The following is a 22,590-nucleotide window of genomic DNA, read 5'->3' as shown; positions in this document are numbered from 1 at the left end:
AGCAGGAATAACCATAACCTTATTCTTCACAAAGGCTAATTTCCAATTCTCCTGGCAGGAGCAAAAAATAAAATGAGTTTTCCTCTACAGAAGCCTCCAAAACAGCGGCATTTAGAAATAAAATACGGTTAAGTCATACCACATATGTGATAGCAACTGAAAAAGGAATTATCCAAGAATTAATTTATATTAAGATTATTCTGCCATCTTGTATTGGAAACAAGTTTATATTAGCACAGTACAAGAAAATAGATGTGCAAGGTCCAAATAAAAACATTTTACACAAGTTAAAAAGGAAAAGTATTTTGAAAGTTAAGAAAAAAGCAGGACCAAGTTTAACTCCACACTTATGGCACTGTTAAGAGCATCTCAGGACCTCCATGACTACTCTTATTTCTATCTTTTCTATTAAGATTCCAATCTGACAGGAAAAAAATCCCATCAAGCAGATAACCTAGCTTTAGTACAATGCTATTCATTCAGAAGTCAACAAAATAATCAGGATGGCAATATATCCAACTATCCATTTTCATATACCCATTTTCCTTTTTTTTTTTTTTTTTAATATTCAAAAGCTTCTCATACTTACAGAATTTTGCGTGCCAAAACACCATTTTATGTGGAAGTTCCATTCCATTGCTAATTTTAGTAGACAAGAGACATTAAAAAAAAATTAAATTGTAGGGGGGAAAAATATTGATGGCAGACATACCCCAGAGAAATGCTCCGTAATCAATGAGATTCAAAAAGGACATCTCAAGTCCTGCATGTTGGGTGGAATAACTAGGGATCTACCTAACTCGACGCAAGCAAAAAGGCCCCCCACAGTGCCCAAAGCCAATTTCACAGCCTTTTCATGACAAGCCCACCCCTTCGCTGCTGATTGGCTGAGAGGGCTGTCCTGTGTGACCTCATGCCTTGCAGCTCATTGGCCAAGGGAGAGGGTTACGCGATGGGCAGGGCTGTGTGATGGGCAGCACTCTCAGCCAATCAGTGGGGGGAAGGGGGGAGGAGAGGGAGGGAATGAAGAAGCGTGGCCGCTGCCATCTCAGCTGTTCCCCTTTACACCAGTGTCCCTCCCTTCCATCACCTCCCACCTCCCCTGGCAAGCTGTGAGTCCAGACTGCAGTGGCCACAAGGACTGCTGGCTCCACAAATTAAGTAGGTCCCTAGGAATAACCATGTGCCCAAATATAGACTGACTGGCTAGGCTGCACTACTGCAGAGGGACATGGGTGCTATGGTAGACCATGAACTGAATATAAACCAACAGCGTGTTCTAGTTGCAAAAAAAAGCCAATAGCATACTGGGTCAGATTAACAGGAGTGTCACTTGCAAATCAAGGGAAGTGATTTTTCAAATCTATTCAGCACCAATGAGGCCTCACCTAAAACAGTGTGTCCAGTTTTGAAACCCACACTTCAAGAAGGGTGTGGACAGTTTGGAATGAGTCCAAAAGTCCAGGAACAACAAAAAGGATTAGGAGCCTGGGGGCAACATTACACAAGGAAAGGCTAATAGCCCTAGCTCTATTTGGAGAAGAGAGGACTAAGAGGAGATCTGGCAACAGTCTTCAAATACCTGAAAGGCAAGAGGATGCAGATGGGCTTTCCTCTGTAGCTGTAGTGGAAAGGAATAGGTGCAACAGCCTCAAAATGCATAAGGGGAAATGTAGGTTAGAGATTAGGAAGAACTTTCTGACTTAGTGGTCCAGCACTGAAACAGACTCCCTAGAGAAATTGTGGAATTTCCATCTTTGGAAGTTCAAGAGCATGTTAGACAGATACTTGCCTTGGATGGTTTAGTCAGGGATGGTTTTGCCTTGAGCAGGGGGACTACATTAACTCATGGGCTGCTTATAGACATGGGGAGGGAAAAAAAGCAAGAAACAAAAAAACCAAAAAAACAAGTGCTTTACTTTCAGCTCAGTGAGCACCTACACCAAGCCCAGCGCATGCCCAGAGGAAGTATCACATTAGTTTGACCCAGGTCGCTCAATGTCTGTACAGATTGGGTACTTCAGCAGTGCTTTTTGGCCCTTTAATCTAATAGTTAATTCAATCAGCTATTAGATAAAAGGGCCAAAAAGACAGCTGTTGGTTTTTTTCCCATATCTGTCAGTGTCCACAACGTCCCTTCCAGCCCTACTTTCCTGTGATCCTATGATCTTAGAAATGCAGGACTGTACAGATGCATACTTCAGGCTTTCCAGAAAAGCAGTTTTAAACATAATTAAAACTAAAAACACCAAGTCTTGCATGCTTTCTGACACTTATACCCAACCTATAAGTTTCCATGCCTAACCTCCCCTAAAGCAGGATATTTTGAATATAGGATCTTTAGGATCAATCTTCAATCCACATTTCCCATTTCAATTCATCCTTCGCACTCCAGAATGTTATTGCTTACTGCCACCAAAACCAAAGAAATATGAACAGTGACAGGGTGTCCAATCAGCTATAATTCACCTGTCTGCTAATTCTACAGAGGTATCAACTCTAGTAAACACCAACACACTGCTTACATAGTTGGCCTCTTTTTCTTTAAAAAATATACGTAAGTCAGCTGCCAAAAACTAAGTGAAACACCAAGTAGCATTTGAAAAAGATGAAGATTGTTACAAGACGGCATATGTGCAACACAACACAATTAAAATTTTCTATTCTAATTTTTCTTCTAATACTTTTAACAATCTACAATTGTTGATGCTTTTAAATGCATTACAAAATATGCAACGTACAGAGAAGCCAAACTTATTAATGTACAATTTTTACATTTTACACTTCTTGTGATTCTAATTGAACCACCAGCTCAGTTTAGTTATTGAAGTAATAAATTAATGCTAAAAACCTTAGGTCTCAGACTTAAAGCACAAAGAGCCTGACCAAAGCTAAATGAGGGCTTTACATCAAGCTTATGGAAACTACTCTGAAGTGCTCAGTATTAGAAACTCTGATCCTTTAGGCCCGGTATCTACAAAAGCTTTGGATCCAGCCCATGGGGCTGAGGCTTCTGCTCCAGCAACATTCAGCAGCAAGGTGCCTGGGGCTTCAGTAAAGGGGGGCACTCGCCACACTACACTATAGGTGGGAAGTAGCAGCAGCAGCAGCAGCAGCTAGATCCTGGTGCCTGAACAACTACTTCCGACCCAAGCTGAGTCATTCCACCCCCCACCAGAAAATACTGCCGACCCCTGCTTTAGCCATTTCATTTTCAAACTGAGCTTTTCATTTTACCTTCTCCAGCTTTGATGCTCTGTTCAGTCTCCTGAGCCATCACCACAGTAAATCATGAAGAAATATGTTCCACTGAATACTGTACACTAGTAATTCTCAACTTAAGACTCAAAGCACCCCTCAGAAAATGCCAGCTCTTAGCATCCATTTGTTTCTTGGCTATGAAAAAATAAACAGAGCAATTTTGTTGCAAAGAACTCAGGAAGACCACAACAGATCAGAATATTTTTTACACTAAATTTGAAACCTGTGACTTGATTTCATTAAACACATGTAGATGTTGGCACATCTAACAGTGCTAATGTTGCATGGCACTCTTAGAAGAATATCATAGCATCCCAGGGTGCTGCAACACCCTGGTTGTGAATCACTGTCATACACAAATCAGAGCAAAGGTTTAATGAATATAACCTCATACTCAACACTGATAAGGTAGAAACTGAGTCAGAACTCATAAAGACTCTAGGGCCGCATCCACACAAGCATAGACGTTTGGTTCCCCAGGGACAACCAGCAGCAGGACACCTTGTGTTGTCGCTAGCTGTCCCCGGGGAACACCTGTGTCACGCACCCTCTGTCGTGCAGCTGGGGCTAGCACTGGGCTGGCCCCAGCAGCCTTACCTGGGTTCCTAGGGGCTGCAGCAGTGGCCATCCTGACACTCAGAGCCTGGCCAGTGTCACAACCCAAGGGTGTGATTTTTGTTTGTGTGCGCTTTGGCACCGCTGAATTATTTTCCCGCCGTTTGAAGCTTTCTTTGCAGGGTGCATTTTTTCTTTGCAACATAGAAATGCACGTTGCAAGGAGTTCCCACCATTTGTATTTAAATTCGTGCCCCACTATTGGTCAGTTCTAAATTATTCCCACGTGGCAGCTAGCGATTGGCTGAGGCTTGGGGGGTTTCCGCCCAAGTTGGACAACTTCGAGCACGCTGCAGAGTGCCTCTACGGAGATTTGACCTGCGGCTGGCTGATCGATAGACTGATCACCTATCGATTCTTCTCCCTGTCGCCGAGCGCAATCCTCGACGTATCCCTCTTCCCTGCGCGCAAAAAGTTCCACGGAGCCTCGACAACTTCGTGTGAGTCAGTTTTGTCCGAGTCCTTAACATAGGGATTTAAGTGGAGCTTTACCTGGGAAACTGTCCAGCCTACACCGCGACCATCTACGGTGTAAGTAAACAATCTTGAATCAACCACTAAGCGTCCGTGCCTAATTCTAGCGTGTCGCCTGCTTTCTCCGACCCAGCGTGTCCAGGCTGCTGGCCACAGCCCGCGGCACGAAAAAAGGGCCCCGGATTGCTCCCGGCCCGCACAGCCAGTAGCCAGAGTATGGCTCTGACTGGCCAGGCTCTGTCCAGTTTTGAGCAGCACATGCTTCATCTGCATGTGTCGCTCCACCTTTTTTTTTTTTTGGACATATTTTTTTGACACTCGGATATCCAGGGATCAATCCCCACCCCCACACTGCTCCCTTGCAGCGTGGAGAACACCCGAATATCAGGAATGTGGTGCTACAGACAGGTCTGCAGCGCCACATACCACATGGCCATGCTCCTCTGGACGCAGCCTAGAATAGTAATAGTTGCAAACAGGAAAGAAACAACAAAAAGGTCAAAACAAAAATGTAACAATTCAGGTACTTTATAGCTATGCAACCTCTATAAAAAATATAATGCATCTTTTTGTCCCATACTACTTGGCAGCACTAGCATACCAGAAGTTAAAAGTACTAATAAAATTAATGAATATTTATTTAGTATGTTACTGCAAGTATTTACTAAATTTCTGCAAGTTCCTGCTTATACAAATGCCGTGCCATTATGAACACACTGTTTCTGTAACACGGAGAAGTGAAGCAGAAATATGAATTAGTTCCAAACTGATGAACACAAGTTATTTCACAGCAGCGTAAAACATATGACTTTAACTGGGCTAGAAGCTGGGGTATGATTTGTGGGGTGTTAAACCAGGCTCCACCTGGCCTCAGAAAACTGACCTTTAATCTCTGCAATCAACTTATAATTAGCTCTCTCCATTTTTATCTCCTTTCCCTCTAAAGCCCAATGTGAGCCAGGCAGCCAATCACAACGTGCCCATCAATATAGTATCTAGGCACCTTCTTCCTCCTGCTCCTCAAGTTGCACATTGCAGCAAAAATGTAAACTGTAGTTTAACTGTTGTTAATGTATTATAATAATGGAAAAAATGTAAAGGTCAAGCAATACTCTCAGAGAAAAACAGAAATATACAATCAGTTTGGAAGGAACTAACAACTAATAAATCATAAAGTTAATTTCTCAGTTAGTTTCAAATATTAAAAAATGTCTGTTTCAAATCACTGCGATGGTATCTAGTATCTGATGAACTGAGCTCAGGCTCATGACAGTTTATGCTATATAATTGCTGATTTAGTTAGTATATAAGGTGCAAATCTACCCTGCCTTCTGCCTGATTTTGGACTAATACAGCTAACTGCTTCTCTCTACTCATGTAGAATCAATGACAGCTCATGCATAATAATTCTCAATCAGTTGAAATGTTGAAGATTAATGCACCTGGTGATTTAAAAATACTGTAAATGCAAACCTGTCAATGTAAGAGTTTTCATGACTGAATGCCAGATTAGGAAAGAGACTTAGTACAAACACCCAACTAGAGAGGCTGTTACAATAAAAATAAAATCAATCTACTCCTTTTCTCCCATAACCTCTGTTAAAACAGCAAACCATGCACTCAATTTTATAAAATTTTCATCCATGTAGAAGTTGGTAGGAGCTGGGAAATTATCGTTTGATTGTACTCCACAGCATTAAGGGTCCTGTCCTCCCAATTTACTTTTTCCTGAAATCCTCCATAGGATTCTTAGGTCTAATATTAACTAAATTAACTAATTCAAGTTTGTGAAGTGGTTTACAGGAGAGTATGAAGCCTTACTAAATTTCTTCCCAAGGAACTGAAGCACAAGAGCCTAAGTGACTTTTCCAAAGCCTGTGGAAGCAGGAAGACAAACTTAAAACTCAAGTTCCAGGAAAAGTCCTCAGCACTGGATACTCCTTCCTCTCTAATTAATTTCAAACAAATTCAGGTTCAACTGGGATTCTCTTTTTGTTCTCTAGACAGACCTCTTCTACAAAGCACTTTGAGATCTATGGATGAAAACTGCTATACAAAAAGGCAAAGTATTAACATCATCACCTATTTTCTACCAGTGTAACTAGAATTATTCAGAGACTACTTTTCAAGCAAATTTTTAAAAAATCTAAACACTTTGCACAAGCATGTTGGAACATAACGCACATGTACACAGTGCTGATCTATACCTTGATAGAAATTGGGTATATTTTAACTTACCTGGTACTGCCACTATTACCTATCTAATTTCTTTTTAAGGTTGGTGTAGTCTTCCATGTCTCTCTCTGGTGCATCATGTATGGGGATTCCTCTTGAACCTCGCCATTATTTTTAGGGATGAACAGCTTGGTTATTGGAACGACTTCGGGTTGGTTCACCAGGGGGCCTCACCTGCCGCATCTTTGATGATGATTGCCTTCAGATTGGGAGGATGATGTTTGGTCCTGCCTCCCCGTGGCATCTCCCCCTCAGTCATTCCCGCTGTTCCGACTTTGTGGGGCTCCGCCTCCCCTACACCCCATCTAATGCCAACCACGATGCCGTCACCTGCATTGTTGAGGCTGATGTCCTGTGCCTTCTTGGTGCTTGGGTTCCTGGAATATGATGGCTACTGGGTATGGGCGATGTTACTATCCCTAGCGTTTCCCCCAGTCTTCCTCCTTTCCAATTACACGTTGCCCAGCTTCAGTACCGGTCCATCCCCCAACGTGTTGCCTCTGCCCCCAGCTTCGTACTCGCCGTCCATCAGTTTCGTCTGTATCCTGGCTCTGCTCAGTCCTGTTGGGCTCCAGTCTCTGCTGTCAACTTCCTTGGTCCACGTCAGCCCTGTAAACAAATCCTCGGGCCCTCTGGCCCTGGGCTCTCGTGGAGACCCCTTCCTGGGGTAAGCACCAGGTCCCCTCACTGGGACTGCTTGTGTTCTCTGGCCCCTCCAGGCCGGCTGGGGAAGTCATTTCTTGTCCCCATCGCTTGTCTTCTGCCGGGACTTTAATCTTGGACCCGGGGTTCTGGCTGCCCAATCAGTCCCGGCATGCTGTTATAAAGCATGCCCACACCGATGGGGGTGCTGATCCTGGCTCCTTTGGGCTTAGCCGTCTTTTTTCCTTTTTGTATTTTCCTGCGGCAGCTCTGCCCACTGCGGTTTCACTTTCACTGCTTTCATCTTCCAGCATGGCATCCTGCTGCCTCCACTCCTTGTCCAGTAAGTCTTTTCCACAGTTGACTTTTCAACTGCCCGTCCTACTCACTCTCTAGACTATTTTCTTTAGACTATAAATTTAATTACAAATTAAACACTTTAGACCTACAACATATTTAGTGCCCCTAAAACAAAAGCGACTTTCAGAAATATACATTTTGCATGCCCACAACTAGCACTGCAATCGTTATATAGACACAATGAAACATTTTACGTATTTACATGTTATGACATACATTAAGAGCCATAGAAAAAGCAGTATCCAACAACTAGCAACTCCTGACCTGACAAACTAAGCTAAAGTTCAACACAGTATAATAATCAGTTGTATATTAATATTCACCAAATAGAGTTCTTGCCATCTAGCAACCCCTGATGATACCAGACAAGGTTCAGTGCAGCATAACAACAGGTCATCTTCTGCAAACAAAGCTCAAGGTCCCATACTTCATTAAACAGTAAAACGTGACTGTTATTTAACAGGTACAACAAGTATTTGGATTTATTCCATCCTAATAGACTATTTTACCTGAGATAATGGTTAGTAATGGATGGATTAATTTATAAACAGCAATTCCTTTTCCTGTTACTTAGTAATGTTCTGTCCTTGACAATCAAACTAAGTGAAGAGAGTGATTCATACAGTAAGTAGCAATGATGAAAACTACTTGTTTTAGCATTAAAGGAAAAAATATAAAGAAAATCTAATACAGAAGCAAACCAGATAACCTTTCCATGAATCCAATTATTTACTATCTTCTACAAAACAATGCATTTTAATTCATACACCATTCTTCATGAAAACAAACAACAGCAGAACTACAGAGAAAATCAAAGACTTATACACAGGAGGATTCAAATGATGTCTGAAAAATTAAAAGAATGAGTGATCTAAAGCCTGTTTCACACATTTAATTTCACTTCTTGAAGTTAAACTGAAGGAGGAGAAGACAGACTGGCAATATGCCACAGAAACCAGAAGTCAACTTATGATGTTCAATCAAGGCTATGGACATTTTTTAAACTAGTAGTTTTGAAATTAATAAATTTGGATATCCATGTGTTTTGGAAATATACTATAAACAGCAATACCTTCATTATGTCAAAATAAGTCATGCTAATGCCAAAGACAGTACTGATGGAAAAACTAAAAGTCCAAAGCATTTTAAATGGAAAGTAATAAATAAGATCCAAGAAAAAACTACTAGATATAAATTCATTTCTCATCCATCTCTCCATCCAAACAACATGAGATGGAAGTCTGAGAAAATAATCCATGAGAAAATATTTTATGTTGACAAAGTTATATGGCTTGATTTATATGCCAATGAAAATTATGCTCAACTATAACATACATCCAGCTCCAGTAAAATTAAAAACAATGAATTATGAACAGGGTGGAAAATACATGAACAAACTGAAATACTCATTGTTTTATATAGGAATTATTATAGTTACATTTTAGTCGTTATTTAGTTATTTTAGCCTTGCTTTTATGTGCATAGAATTCACTGGATAAAAGAGCATTGAGCTGTAGTGAAATCCCTGAAAACTATTAACCTTGACCAATGTTCCCATGGTGTCATATGCAGAACAACTTGATTTCACCATCTTCAGTTGCATATTAATTCTAAAAATGCACTATGTCCACACACTCCCACAAGAATCTCATTTTTATTTGTTCATGTGTCAAAACTATTCAATATCTTTATTTATACTCCTGATCATTTAAAAAGTCACCACTGGAAAAGTTTGTAGATGAACATAAATTGGTGAAGAATAACTAAAAAGAACAAGTCAGATACAGTGCAATCTGGATAGCTTAGTAAACTGAGGTGATCTAACTAAAATGTGTTGTAATGCAGCTAAATACCAAGACCTATCTAGGAACAAAAAAGTATTTCATACTTACAGAATGTACTGAATCTTAGAAAAGATAACACGGAAAGGGACCCTGGGTACATAATCAACACAACAGAGCCATGTAGCAAAATGCTATGATTAACACAGCTCTACAGTATATGAAAATACTGAGGAAGACTAGAGAATTTTAATGCTGTACACAGCAGTTCCGCCAATGTTAGAATTTGGTTTCCAATTCTAATGTAGACGTCTCAAAAAGCATATCTAAGAACTAGAAAGGATTCATAAAAACTACAAGACTGATAAAAGGTCTATGAAACATGGCCTACAGTGAGTCTTAACATCTAGTTATTTAGAAGTTAAGGAGGTGACTAAATCACAATTTGTTAGTACATGATGAGGGAGATTTCTGATGTTAGTGGATTTTTTATTCTACAAGATAAAAGCACAAGAGGTAATGACTGGAAGCTTCAGGTAAATACATTAAAACTAGGGAAAAGGCACTGTGCCTAGGAACAAGGGATCTGGGTTTTCCATTCACTGCAGAAAAACACGGATTTTCTCCTTTAATGGAAAAAAATATTTTCTCTCAAAGGAGAAAAATCACAAATTGTTGCCTTTAAAAGAGAAAACTGTGGGAAAAGGTGGGTTTCCACTTGCAGGCTGGCAGTATTCCAGCCTGCGAGAGGCTGCGGGAGGAGAATGATCAGGCAGGGAGCGCCACGTGCATGTGCACACACACATATGCACATGGCAGCCAGACAGCAATGGACAGCAGCTCCCTCCACACTGGGGGGGGTGGGGCATGCACAGGCCACACACTGGGTGGGGGCAGAAGGGGTACAGGCCACAAGTTGTGGGGGCAGGAGAGGCATGTGCCCCCCAAGATTTCTGTGCCCACAGCCGGGCATGGGGCACAGGGCTGCAGCAGGGCTGGACCAGCTCTAGCCAGGAGCCATCGCTGCCATCCAGTGGAGGAACCCAGTGTGGAAGGGAGCACCACATAAACCACGGCAAGGCACCCCATGCCCACCCAGCAGCAGTGGGGGGCACAACTCCATGCCACTGCCACGCCTTATCACGGCAGTGCGGCACTCCCTTCAGCTCCAAGTCCCCCCACTGGGCCACAGAGGCAGCAACTGCCCAGAGCTGGTCCAGCCCTGCTGCAGCCTCACACCACACTGCAGGCACAGAAGTCTTGGGGGGGGCATGTGCCCCCCTGCTGCATCCTCTGAGCTCCCTCCCAACTTCTCTACATACCTACTCCCTTCCTTGCACACTGGGGGCAGGGGACAACAGGTCAGAGGTGAGAGGCACTAGCAGGGCCTTGGGGCTGCGGGCCAGGCATGAGGGGCAACAATATGGGCAGGGCAGGACACCAGCATATCAGGGCTGCTTAACACCAAAAAGCAGTGGGGGGAGGACAGCAGCAGCTGGACCCTCATCCTGGTGGCTTCCCCCCCACCTCCCTGCCTGAGGGCGAAGGGGAGATCACGGTGGCAGAGCAGGGGGGGTAGAGCGGGGCTGGACCCACAGCAGCAAGGAAAGGATTAGAGTAAGGCCAGACCCAGAGCAGTGAGGGGCAGGGCAGGGCCAGACTCATTACACACACACACACACACACACACACACACACACACACACACACACACACACACACACACACACACTAATGGCGGTTCATTTTAATTGTGGAAAAATGTAGATTTGGTTTTTTTTAAATTAGAGTATCTCCGTTTTTTAACACAGAATTTGTGATTTTTAAACACAAAGCCATGATCCCTGAGGCATTGCAATAACTCTAGGGATAGGGAGTTTCTATCATCTGTCATTTTTAATGGCAGAACACCTTTCTATAATATTATAAAAATGCCTTTCCAACGTGTGCGTTTTGGACTAAATAATGTATTAATCTAATGCTGCAGATACTGCTGTATAACAATACACATTCTATAGTTTGTACTGTACAGAGAGCAAAATGATCCCCTCTCTCATCAAAAACCTACAAACATATAAAATTTTCCTAACCTCAACTACAATAAAAAAAAAGCTGGAACCAATCAACTTAAAACCCATACCAAAACAAATCTGTCGCATCAAGAGATCCTTTTCTAATACCAAAAGAATAAGCAGTTCAAACTGAATAACTTTAGGCTCTGCAATAAGAAACATGACCAATGACTATTCAAAGTCAATTTCAATTGCAAAAACTAGTCTACAAATTGAAACTGATGTTTCTACTCTGAATTTTTCAAATTGCAACTTACTTTTTGCAAAACTTTTATTTGAGATTTGCCATGTCTATCTCAAGGAAATGAAATGAAATAGACTTCTGAAATGTTAGTGTACTTGCATTTTCATGACAGTCACATATTTCTGCTACTAACTGTCTTCTTGTACCATTTTTACTGAGCTGTTGTTCCATGAATCTTATTAATAAAACTAAAAATGTACTTCAATTCCCTTTTTAAAGAAGGGAAAACAGAGAACCACAGAAAGTCTCCTGGAATTTTCTTCAGAAGACTTTAATATGATATATTTTCCTTAATATTAAGAGCTATTCTAAAACATTACCAAAATATATTAAATAAAATATGGGAAGGGCTTTGTACTTTCAAGAACATGTAGGTGTTTTATTCAACATATTGTGGTTTCATTTAAAACTGTTTTGTTAAAGCTGATATAGTCTGAATGATAATATCCAACCACCTTGACTATTTCAGGTGGCTGCTATTTAATTTACAGTAACTTGTACTGATTTCAATGCACAGAAAAAACATATCAAACAAGAAAAATGTCTAACTCCTCTTGAAGCATTCAAGCTGCAACATGCTGAAAAAGTGCTTTCCTTCAAGTTGAGTGAGTTGTCTCTCTCCTTCCAGCTTTCTAATTTGATTTAGTTATTGAGGTACATCAAGATTTTTCCTACATACTTGGCAGACATGGTCATCAAGAAGCTTTCCCCTAGTTTTAACTGCCTATATTAATATTAGAGGACAGGGTATAGATCTAGCATTAGCCTAATTAAGTTAAGGGGCTAATCCAAATTCCCATTGAAGTCAACCAAACAATTCTCATTAACTTCAGTGGAAGTCAGATTAGTCACTTATGGATATGTGGTACTGTAACATAACTTGCCAGTGTTCAGATGAATCTACTAGATCAGGGGTGTCCAACCTTTTTGAATGTGGGGCCAGATCATGAACTTTTTAATCACCCAGTGGGCCGGCAAGCCATATTCAAAGACCTCACAGTAAGTGGTGTCACATCAGGAAGTGATGTCACATGACCTTTGACATCAGTGAAGTTGCAGCAAGTGACAATGAAATGGGCCTGGAAATGTGGTTTAAAATCCAAAATAAAAACAATATAAAAGCAACAATGAAATAATACTAAACACTTAACTAAAATAAATACTGTCGCATAATGAAAGAAGCATAATGCAAGTCAACAGATCAAATGTGGAAAAGATATCAGCCAGAGTGGAAACTAATCAAAGGTGGAGGGATGTGTCTTGGTGGGAGACACCTGTGCAGCACTTTGCAGCCTCCACCACTCACTTCCTTGCAAGGGGCAGGCAGGAGGGGAGGGAGGAGGGAGCAGGGGCGCATCCGAGAGGCTGCGAGAGAGACCTTGCGGCTCAGCTGGGCACAGCCGCAGGTGCAGCTGGGCACGGAGTGGGGTGCAGAGAGCTGCTGCCACACACGAGAGCCCCAGTCCGGGCTCCTCGTCCTCCCAGCCACAGCCTCCCTGGGATGTGCAGGAAAGGCGCCCTCCGCTCCGCCACTGCCCACCTTGCTGCCCTTGTGGCCGCGTGTGCCCGTACCACCTCCCGCCCCCAGCTGCACACGAGAAGCGGGCCCCCCGGGACTTGGGGCCTCACGCGTGGGCAGCTGGGCCCGGACAGCCACAGTGCCTGGAGGGAGACTGGCCAGGGGAGCAGGAGCCGCCTTGCCGTGGGGCAAGGCCAGCGGGGCTGGGAAGGAGGCAGGCGCGGGCCAGCAGTCCCAGCGGCCACTGCTTGGCTTCCTGCATGGGGCCGCTCCAGCAGCGCAGGGCATGGACACGGGCTTGTGTCAGGGCGGGGAGGCAGGGGCAGGAGCACGGGCACTCCCGGACACGCATCCTCCCCGCCAGCAACCAGCATGTCCTGGGCCCGTGAGCAGAGCCGCTCCTCCACCACCCAGCGACAAAGTTCTCAGGTGAAGGCTCTGTCCTGTGCCTGCCCCAAGCCTGCGGCACTGGCTGCGGCCGCCTGGGCAGGCACCAGCTCCTCAGGGCGGGCAGGGGGGGCGGCGCGGGCCAGCAGTGCCAGCGGCCACTGCTTGGCTTCCTGCATGGGGCCGCTCCAGCAGCGCAGGGCATGGACACGGGCTTGTGTCAGGGCGGGGAGGCAGGGGCAGGAGCACGGGCACTCCCGGACACGCATCCTCCCCGCCAGCAACCAGCATGTCCTGGGCCCGTGAGCAGAGCCGCTCCTCCACCACCCAGCGACAAAGTTCTCAGGTGAAGGCTCTGTCCTGTGCCTGCCCCAAGCCTGCGGCACTGGCTGCGGCCGCCTGGGCAGGCACCAGCTCCTCAGGGCGGGCAGGGGGGGCACTCAGCAGCCAGAACCAGCACCGCCCCCGGCTGGGGAAGGGTCCAACCCCGTGAGGGACCCGGCCAGGCCGTGCTGATGCAGTGCGTGTGGGAACCTTGTCCCTTCCTCAGCCCTTCAGCAGCCATTACAAAGTTGCTGAGGGGCTGGGGGAGGGAGAAGGGTTTCCTGTCCGAGCACTGCAGGCCCCAGAAAATGCCTTGGCGGGCCGCATGGCAGCTGCATGTTGGACAAGCCTGTACTAGATCATTTCAGTGGGGGAGGGGAGATGCACCCGCTATCAACAATAGATGACCATGCATAGCATAATCCACACAGTACTGATATTTAATCTCTGACAATTAGATTAGAGGTGACAGTGCTTTGAGATTACGCCAATGTGGTCATCCATTTCTAATATACTACAGTGACATCTTCTCATGCTTTCTCTGTTAACAACCTCACCTGTTTAACAAGTACTACATTTTGAGGCAGTATCAGCATATGAATAGTCACAGAAATAAGGTTAAACTGTGGCCTCTGGGCTCCCAGTCCAAGTGCTGCTCCCCCAACCCTCCCACCCCCATTACTCTCCTGCTGCTGGGCTTCCAGGCTCCTACTCCTTCCTCCAGCTTCTAATTCCTACCCCCATCCTTGGGGGTGAGGCAGCATGATCCACAGGACCAAGGACGCCTGCGACCAGGGGGCTTGGGGAGACTCCAGGGACTTGTGTGTCATGGGGTTGCAGAGCATGGTGTTGGCAGGTGGTACTGGCATAGCACAGCTTGCAGCCTGCAGAGCGTCTAGCCAGGGAGTTGTGCAGCTCCCAGCCACCCAGACGTCAGACAACCCTGTCCTATCCCATTGCCATTTCCTCTCAAAAAAGTTTTAATGGAGGTAAATACAATACTCCAAAACCAAAACTAAGTTTAGCACAAAAAGCAGAAAAGTATAATGTCCGAAAAGGGAGAACTACAAATCCTCTCACCGTTTAAGATAAACCACTGCATCAAAAGGTTTCCCTGCAAACACTAAAAGAACCTGCCTAGTGAGAATTCTACAAGATAAGACCTCCTGAGAAACAGGATTATGAAAGTGAATAGTGGCAGTAAGAAACATTTACTACCTCTTCAACAGCAAAGACTTCTTTTCATCTTAACCAGAGCTATAGCCTGAAAAACCAACATGCCGCCTTAATTAAATATAATTCACCAAAGCATTTACACATATGGATCTCACTTATGTAATTGCTACATAAAATTTACTATGGAAATTAAAGAATAATTACTTTAGACCATTTAGAACAATGATTACGCACATACAAAACTTCTTAAATGCTATGGAACATCTGAAATCAGTGGTTAAGCTTAAGAGGCAAGTTTATTCCTCCACTTTACTGCTGCTCAGACAGAGCAAAATATTTAGGAGTTCAAATGGAAACCCAGGACTAAGAATCTTGCACAGATGGTATTTTTCATAGATTTCATAGACATTAGGGCTCGAAGGGACCTCAGAAGATCATTGAGTCCAGCCCCCCACCCGAAGGGCAGGAAGTCAGCTGGAGTCATAGGATCCCAGCAAGATAAGCATCCAATTTACTCCTGAAGGTGTTCAATGTAGGTGCTTGAACCATCTCCAATGGCAGGCTATTCCAGAACTTGGGGGCTCGGACAGTAAAGAAATTCTTCCTTATGTCCAGCCTGAAACGGTCTTGCAGTAGTTTATAACTGTTCGACCTTTTCATCCCTTGGGGCACTCTGGTGAACAAACATTCCCCCAGTTACTGATGGTCACCCCTGATAAACTTACAGGTGGCCATCAGATCACCCCTGAGCCTGCGCTTTTCCAGGCTACAAAGCCTCATAGATCTCAGCCTGTCGTCGTAAGGTCTGCTTCCCTAACCTCTGATCATGCGCGTGGCTCTTCTCTGGACTCTCTCAAGCTTCTCCACATCCTTTTTTGAATTGTGGGGCCCAAAACTGGACGCAGCACTCCAGCTGTGGCCTCACCAAGGCCGAGTACAATGGGATGATGTCTCGGGATTTGCTTGAGAAGCATCTATGGATGCAAGCCAGCGTTTTGGTCGCTTTACTAGCCGCAGCATCGCATATTTTTAAAGCAGCACCACTATTAAAATGTACAACAGAATTACTATTATTAGCAGCTTTTCTAATGTTATTCTTTGTGTTTAGCAGGTAGAATATTAACACTTGCACCTTTGTTTTTCAGGAGTTTAAAAGTTCAAATCAGGGAGATAAAGAAAAAGAAACACCAGACGATAAAGCTGACCTCTTTAACAAATTCTTTGCATCTGTATTTCTGAGCAGAGACTGGGACATACCCCGACCAGGATCCCGGAAGAACTCAGGAGAGGCACAGCCGGGCCCAGGGTCAGAGAGGACCTAGTTAGGGAACTTCTGGTGGGGCTGGACATGTAAATTAATTAATTAATTAATTTAGAATTTTAAAATAATTTAATGTTTGTTTAATATTACAAATGTCCAAAAATATTTAATATCCTGATTGATAATTATAGAAAAATAAATACAAAAATGTTACACATTACATTATACACATTAAATCAGTAGGTCCAGATAATCTTCACCCAAGAGAACTGAGGGAATTGGCAGAGGCCATTGCGGGACCCCTGGCACAGCTCTACGAGCGCTCGTTGTGCTCTGGCAAGGCGCCGGAGGATTGGAAAAGGGCCAATGTGGTCCCCATTTTCAAAAAAGGGAGGAAGGAGGACCCAGGAAACTATAAGCCTGTTAGTCTTACCTCGGTCCTGGGGAAGCGATTGGGGAAAATTATCCAAGAACACATCTGTGAGGGACCAGCAGGAGAGATTATGCTTAGGGGCAACCAACAGAAGCTCGTTAGAGGCAGGTCCTGTCAGACCAACCTGGTTGCCTTCTACAACCAGGTCTCTAAATCCTTGGACGCATGTGTCATGGTGGATGTAGTCTTTCTGGACTTTAGGAAGGCCTTTGACACTGTCTCACCCCATTCTCATTAAAAAATTAAGCAACTGTGGCATCGATGCCTACAGTCAGATGGGTCACAAATTGGCTGAGAGTAGGTTCAGGCTAGACATCAGGAGGCACTACTTCACAGTCAGGACGGCTGGGATCTGGAACCAACTTCCAAGGGAAGTGGTGCTTGCCCCTACCCTGGGGGTCTTCAAAAGGAGGCTAGACCATCACCTAGCCGGGGTCATTTGACCCCAGCATTCTTTCCTGCCCATGGCAGGGAGTCAGACTTGATGATCTACTCAGGTCCCTTCCAACCCTACCAACTATGAAACTATAAAGTGTTGTCACTATTAGCTCTAATATAATAAGCAACAAGAGAAAAAACAAGATAGCAGACCACATACTGAAAAGAGCAATTTCTCTCTGAAAAGTATACAGATTTAAATAATGCTGAATCATTTCAAAATGTATTAGCACACAGCTTAAGTGCCTGGAAGCCATCCCTAACTCCAGAAAATTAGAGAGAACACACCAGGAAACAGAAGACTGCATCTGCCAATCCCCGAGATGACAGACCTCAACTGAAGGAAAATAGGAGAGCCTCAACTAGCACTGATCATTTTCAACATGGTTAAAGGAGGAGTGACAAATGTAATCACCATCCACAATCAAAGTCTTTTCAAGATTTTGCTAACCTAGCCTTCCTTCTTGAATGTTATATCTTAGTTATAATTAACTACACAGTAAAAGTATCACTAATAAAACACCCCCTCCCACAACAGCTGAAGGTCCCATTTTTCCATTACCTGTCTCTGAAACATAAACAACAGGATCCTGCTTTAGAACTGTATCAGGTTTTGAAGATGATTGTTTTCTCTCAGGCAGCTTCTTGGACTTTTTCACTGACTGAGTCTCCTCTTCTGAATCTGTATTTTGACCACAACACAAGTATTGCATTATTCCGCATAAACACAAACTTTTAATAATAGTTTAACAGATTATAGAAACATCCAAGCAGGTAAAACAAGCACAAAACACAACAATTTTCTCTACAGAACTCTAGCTTGGCCTTATCTTTCCAAAAAATTTGCAGACTAAATGGGACTTTCTTCAGAGGCCATCAGTCAACTGGACTGTTTTTTGTTCATTAACAAGAATCACATTCCCTCTTACTCATCCCAGGAACTGAGCCTGTTGTGTCTTCTGTTATGAAAAAGACTACCCTGGGAGCATGATTGCTAAGAAGGAAATTCCAGTCTAGTATGTTATCACAGAACAGTAGACCAAAGCAAAAAAATCTAACACCCTTTACAAAAATATATTTGTTAGTATGACTGAGTAATGGAAGCATATTTACCTAGTATACTTTAGGATATTCACTTGCAAAGCCAACAAAAATTAAATGCAACGTTCAAATGGTACCCTTGGTTACATCACTATTATCCATATCCCAAAGGTTGACAAAAGGCATAAGAGAAAGAACACACTCCCCCTTCATTCAAATAATAAATATATAGTAATGGTTTCTGGGAAAAGGAATGAAGCAGAGGGAACACAACCTGTGCAATAGATAGTTACTGCTCACAGCCTGACTTATGGGGGAACCAAAGGACATGTTAGCATAACAAATATTTAAGATATAAAACTGGCAGCTCTAAATTCATATGTGAATGAAATTGCCAACCTCAGTGCCTGAAAAATCTACTAGTCTTCCAAGAATTCAGAGCAATACTTCATTTTCCTTCCTCTTAATAGGAAAGGTTTGTCTAAAGTTCAAGGGACATTATTGGCATTCAAAGGAGTAATAATAAAAATAGCCATAATAATAATAATAGTAATAATATATTAAAAGAGAGATACAGGTCTGTATATTGCACATGTACTGACAAACATTTATTTTGAGGCGTTTCATTAATAGGTCCCAGAGAGCAAGAGGAAGAGAATAAAATACAATTTTTTATGCAGCTTGACACGTTTTCAATATTTGGTGACAACATTACAGAAAGCTCATTTATCTGGGCGTTCTGCAGGTTTAAAGTATGCCATTGTTCTTCTTTTAAAATTAGAGCAACCTTGTACTATTGAACCAGCACATGGAACGCAATCAATAGTTTGCAACAGAAGCCATAAAGTCTATAATCTTTTCTGCAATTTCATGACAGCTGTAGGAGGCTTCAGAGTCCAATGAGAGGGAGAATAAGTAACAGAAAAAAAGTGATATGTGATTTTTTTAAAGAAAATGTTATAGCTGCTATAGAGGGGAGTTGTATTGACTGTCTGAAGCACATTCAATCAGAATAGGTTGAACAGTTGTATTTAAAATTTTAAATGCCTAAAAAGCACCTAGGAGCAGAGAATGAAAAATGAATGATGTTTTTGTGTGTCAAAACAGAAAAACACAGGAATGTTAATTATGCTCTAGAGCCCACTAAGTATATTATGTACAATTGCAAAATCCAAATAAAATATCAAAAAAATCTTGCAAATTCTTTTATGTTACTGGACCAGTCCCCAAAGTCTGGAAGGAGCCTTAGTCATACAAATGAGCTAGGAAAATTAGAAGCCTAAAACTGGGTGAAGGGGTAAAAGGATGGACACAATCTATTACTGTGTCAAAAATCTAAAGTAAATTCCAGAAGACAGGCTTGCTTTGTTTATTGAGATCTGGTAAAAGATATTTTGTAAACAAAAGCAGAGGTAGCATTTTTAGCAATTTTGATGCATTGTGATTGTGATGGGTGACAATGGAAGCCACTAGGGCTGTGCAAAGCTTCGGTCGCCGATTCAATTCGGCAGAGTCGGCCCAATTCGGTGGCCGAATCTCTGAATCCGAGTCGAATCAGGAGAACCTGCAGAAAGATCTGACAATTCAGACACAGCTTTAAATGTTTTTTCTACATACCTCAAGGTACCAGGGGGCTCGTGAATGCTGAGATAGTAGGGCAGATGCAGCATCCCACAGGAGCGCAGGGGGTCCCCCCAGAGCGTTTGGCAGCAGCCCTGGAAGTGGACCAGAAGCACTTCTGGTCCACTTCTGGGTGTGCTGGGGAACACGCAGGCCCTCCGCACCTCCCTGGCTCGGTGACTGGTGCCTGCTGGGTCTGGGGGGCCCCCAGGGCCCCCCTGCAGTCAATTTTTGAGCCAGGGAGGGCCCCCCCCCCGCACATTCCCCAGGGGACCAAGTACTTCCGGTCCACTTCCGGGTTCGCCACCGAGCATGTGGAGGGTCAGCCCTCCCGCACTCCTGTGGGACACCCCATCCACCCAAGCACTGCAGCGTTCATGAGCCGCACCTGGTACCTTGAGGTACGTAGAAAAATCATTTAAAGCTGTTTCTATGGCCAAATCGCTGATTCTCTGAATCAGCATCAAATCTTCAGATTCGGCCGAATCGAATCAGGGAAAGTGATCTGAATTAATAAATCAAATCCCTGTCCCCAATTTGGGCCAAATCTAAATCCAAATTGAATATGGTCCATTTCGTACGCCCCTAGAAGCTACAGGCAGCTAATGACTTTCAGAAGCAACAAATCAAGAGCACAGTGAAGGTATCCTGCGCTGCACATCTCTTCTTGAGCTCAGGCCTCCAAAATTAATACATCATAACCAAAGACAAAAAAACCCCACCACTGGTCCCTCATTTTTAACAAGAAGTGCCAATCTAGAGCAATATCAATTTTACCTGAATCATAGATGATCCTTTTTTTCTTCTTTGTCTGTTTTTTTGGGGTATCATCTTCATTAGATGAATTTTTCACCTAGTAGTGACAGTCCGTTAGTTCAAGTATCAAACAGCTGCTCCAAGATTTCTTTCAGCTACATCTTCTAGTTACCAAACTTGTATTTTGATTCTAGCAGAAACACTATAACATACTTAAGTAAAAATAAGCCAAGAACTTCAACTGTTCAACTTTCATTTTATTGGCTATAAAAACAGAAACAATAGAGATGAAAAGGTCACTATTGCATGAAGGTACCAGTCTGTACTAGAGCACCAGTAGGTGATAAAGCCCTAAAAATAATCAAACAAAATCCTCCAACACATCTCATCTCAACCTTTTTGAGATGTCAACTAATCTAATATGAAATATAACTCACTTTATAGCTCCAGAAATAAAAATGGATTAGACATGTTAGAGGTGAACCCCTTCTTTAAACAGTGCATTTATCATGCTACATCAGACCACCAGTCCATCTAATCAATGACCAAAGACAGACACTTAAAAGGAATTTGTAAGAAATGTTGTAACACGGGGGTCAGCAACAGTTTCTTGCAGAGGATCAAAATGATTCCACATGGGATGAAGGGTGCCAGGCATTGGGACCCAAGCTGCCACCACCATTTCTACCCACTGCTCAGCTGCAGCATGGCACAGCAAAAGCCCTCCTCCACTGGAGCCCATGCTCCTAGAATGTGGCATGGCCTGGGCAAAGCTTCCCCTCCATCAAAGCCACAGGTCAAAGAGCCCCTCCCCACCCCCTACTAAATGCCACTGAATCTGTGGTTTTTGGATCCTACCCACAGAGTTCTGTGGGCCATAGATTACTGACTCCTGCTGTAACAGACAACTGTAGAATAAAATGACAGTAAAATAATATTCTATATGAGTGTCCCATTCCTCACTGTCTTAAGGCAAGAAGCATGAGGACTTCAACACTTCTAAAAATATTATCTTCTCATCTAAACAAACCATAGATGTTCTTGTTACCCTTATGCAACATCCAAACCCATTTGGAAAACTACTGAATATCTGACTTAATTTACACCTTGGTTTCCCCAAATCAATTACAGAATTGACAGAATTTCCTTATTAACCTTAAAATTGTTACCTTTTAGTTACATTAAATGGCTCCTTATTCTTATTTTATGACAGACCATAAAAAGATATAATCACTATACCAGATATCTTTTTTTATACCATTTACAATTATGTACTACTCTTATCTTTCTTTATTTTGTTTATCTGTTTGAACTAAACAGTTTTAATAATAAATCTTTTCAATCTCTACTTCAGGACGCTTTTCAAGGTTCATAGCAGTTTTGTCATGTCTCAACCAACTCCCCTTTCTGTTATAACGCTTTGAGTTAGAGAAGCCAGAACTCAACTCTTTATTCAACAATATTTAAATTATCATTACAAACTCTGCTCCTGACCCTGCTTTAATAAACGCAATGTAGAAAGTTCCCTGCATGACGATGCTAATCGTTTACCCTAAGATAAATGAAAATCAGGGACAGGAACAGGGAAACTGCAGGTGGTTAGAAAGAAATGGCAACTGCAACCGTACGTGTAAGGGAAAGTAACTGTAAGGACAAGCATATTTTGAAGGCAAGGGTGGGTGTGCTGGGTTACATTACTGCATTAAGCACAATTTTTTGATATCAAGGGTGACTGAGCATGGGTGCCCTTTGCCATTTTTAGAATAAATCTAAATAACTAAGCCAAACAGGTCTGCTTGGGCAGAACTGTTTGAAGGATCTAGGTTTTTGCTAGAATTTCTTTAGCATTTCATGGGATTGCTTTCATAATATTAACATACCACTACAATGTCTTCCCCCTCAAACAGCTGGAAAATTGAAAATTTCCTTAGCTGAGCTGGGAAAAAGTTAT

At 43.0% G+C, this 22,590-nt stretch overlaps 1 protein-coding gene across 2 annotated transcripts in view; it reads right to left on the bottom strand.

Annotated features, from left to right (window-relative positions):
• Nucleotides 1-22,590, bottom strand: part of RFC1 (replication factor C subunit 1) — a 76,545-nt gene that overhangs the window by 41,546 nt on the left and 12,409 nt on the right. For both annotated transcript variants that reach the window (XM_006029225.3, XM_006029226.3), the window contains exons 3-4: nucleotides 20,661-20,736; nucleotides 17,785-17,904 (exon numbers count right to left, since the gene is read on the bottom strand). In XM_006029225.3, coding sequence (XP_006029287.1) covers nucleotides 17,785-17,904; nucleotides 20,661-20,736 — 196 coding nt within the window. The remainder of the gene's footprint in view (nucleotides 1-17,784; nucleotides 17,905-20,660; nucleotides 20,737-22,590) is intronic.

The sequence above is a fragment of the Alligator sinensis genome, unplaced genomic scaffold (genome assembly GCF_000455745.1).
Source record: "Alligator sinensis unplaced genomic scaffold, ASM45574v1 scaffold246_1, whole genome shotgun sequence".
NCBI lineage: Eukaryota > Metazoa > Chordata > Crocodylia > Alligatoridae > Alligator > Alligator sinensis.
This window is presented reverse-complemented; position numbering and strand designations above follow the sequence as displayed.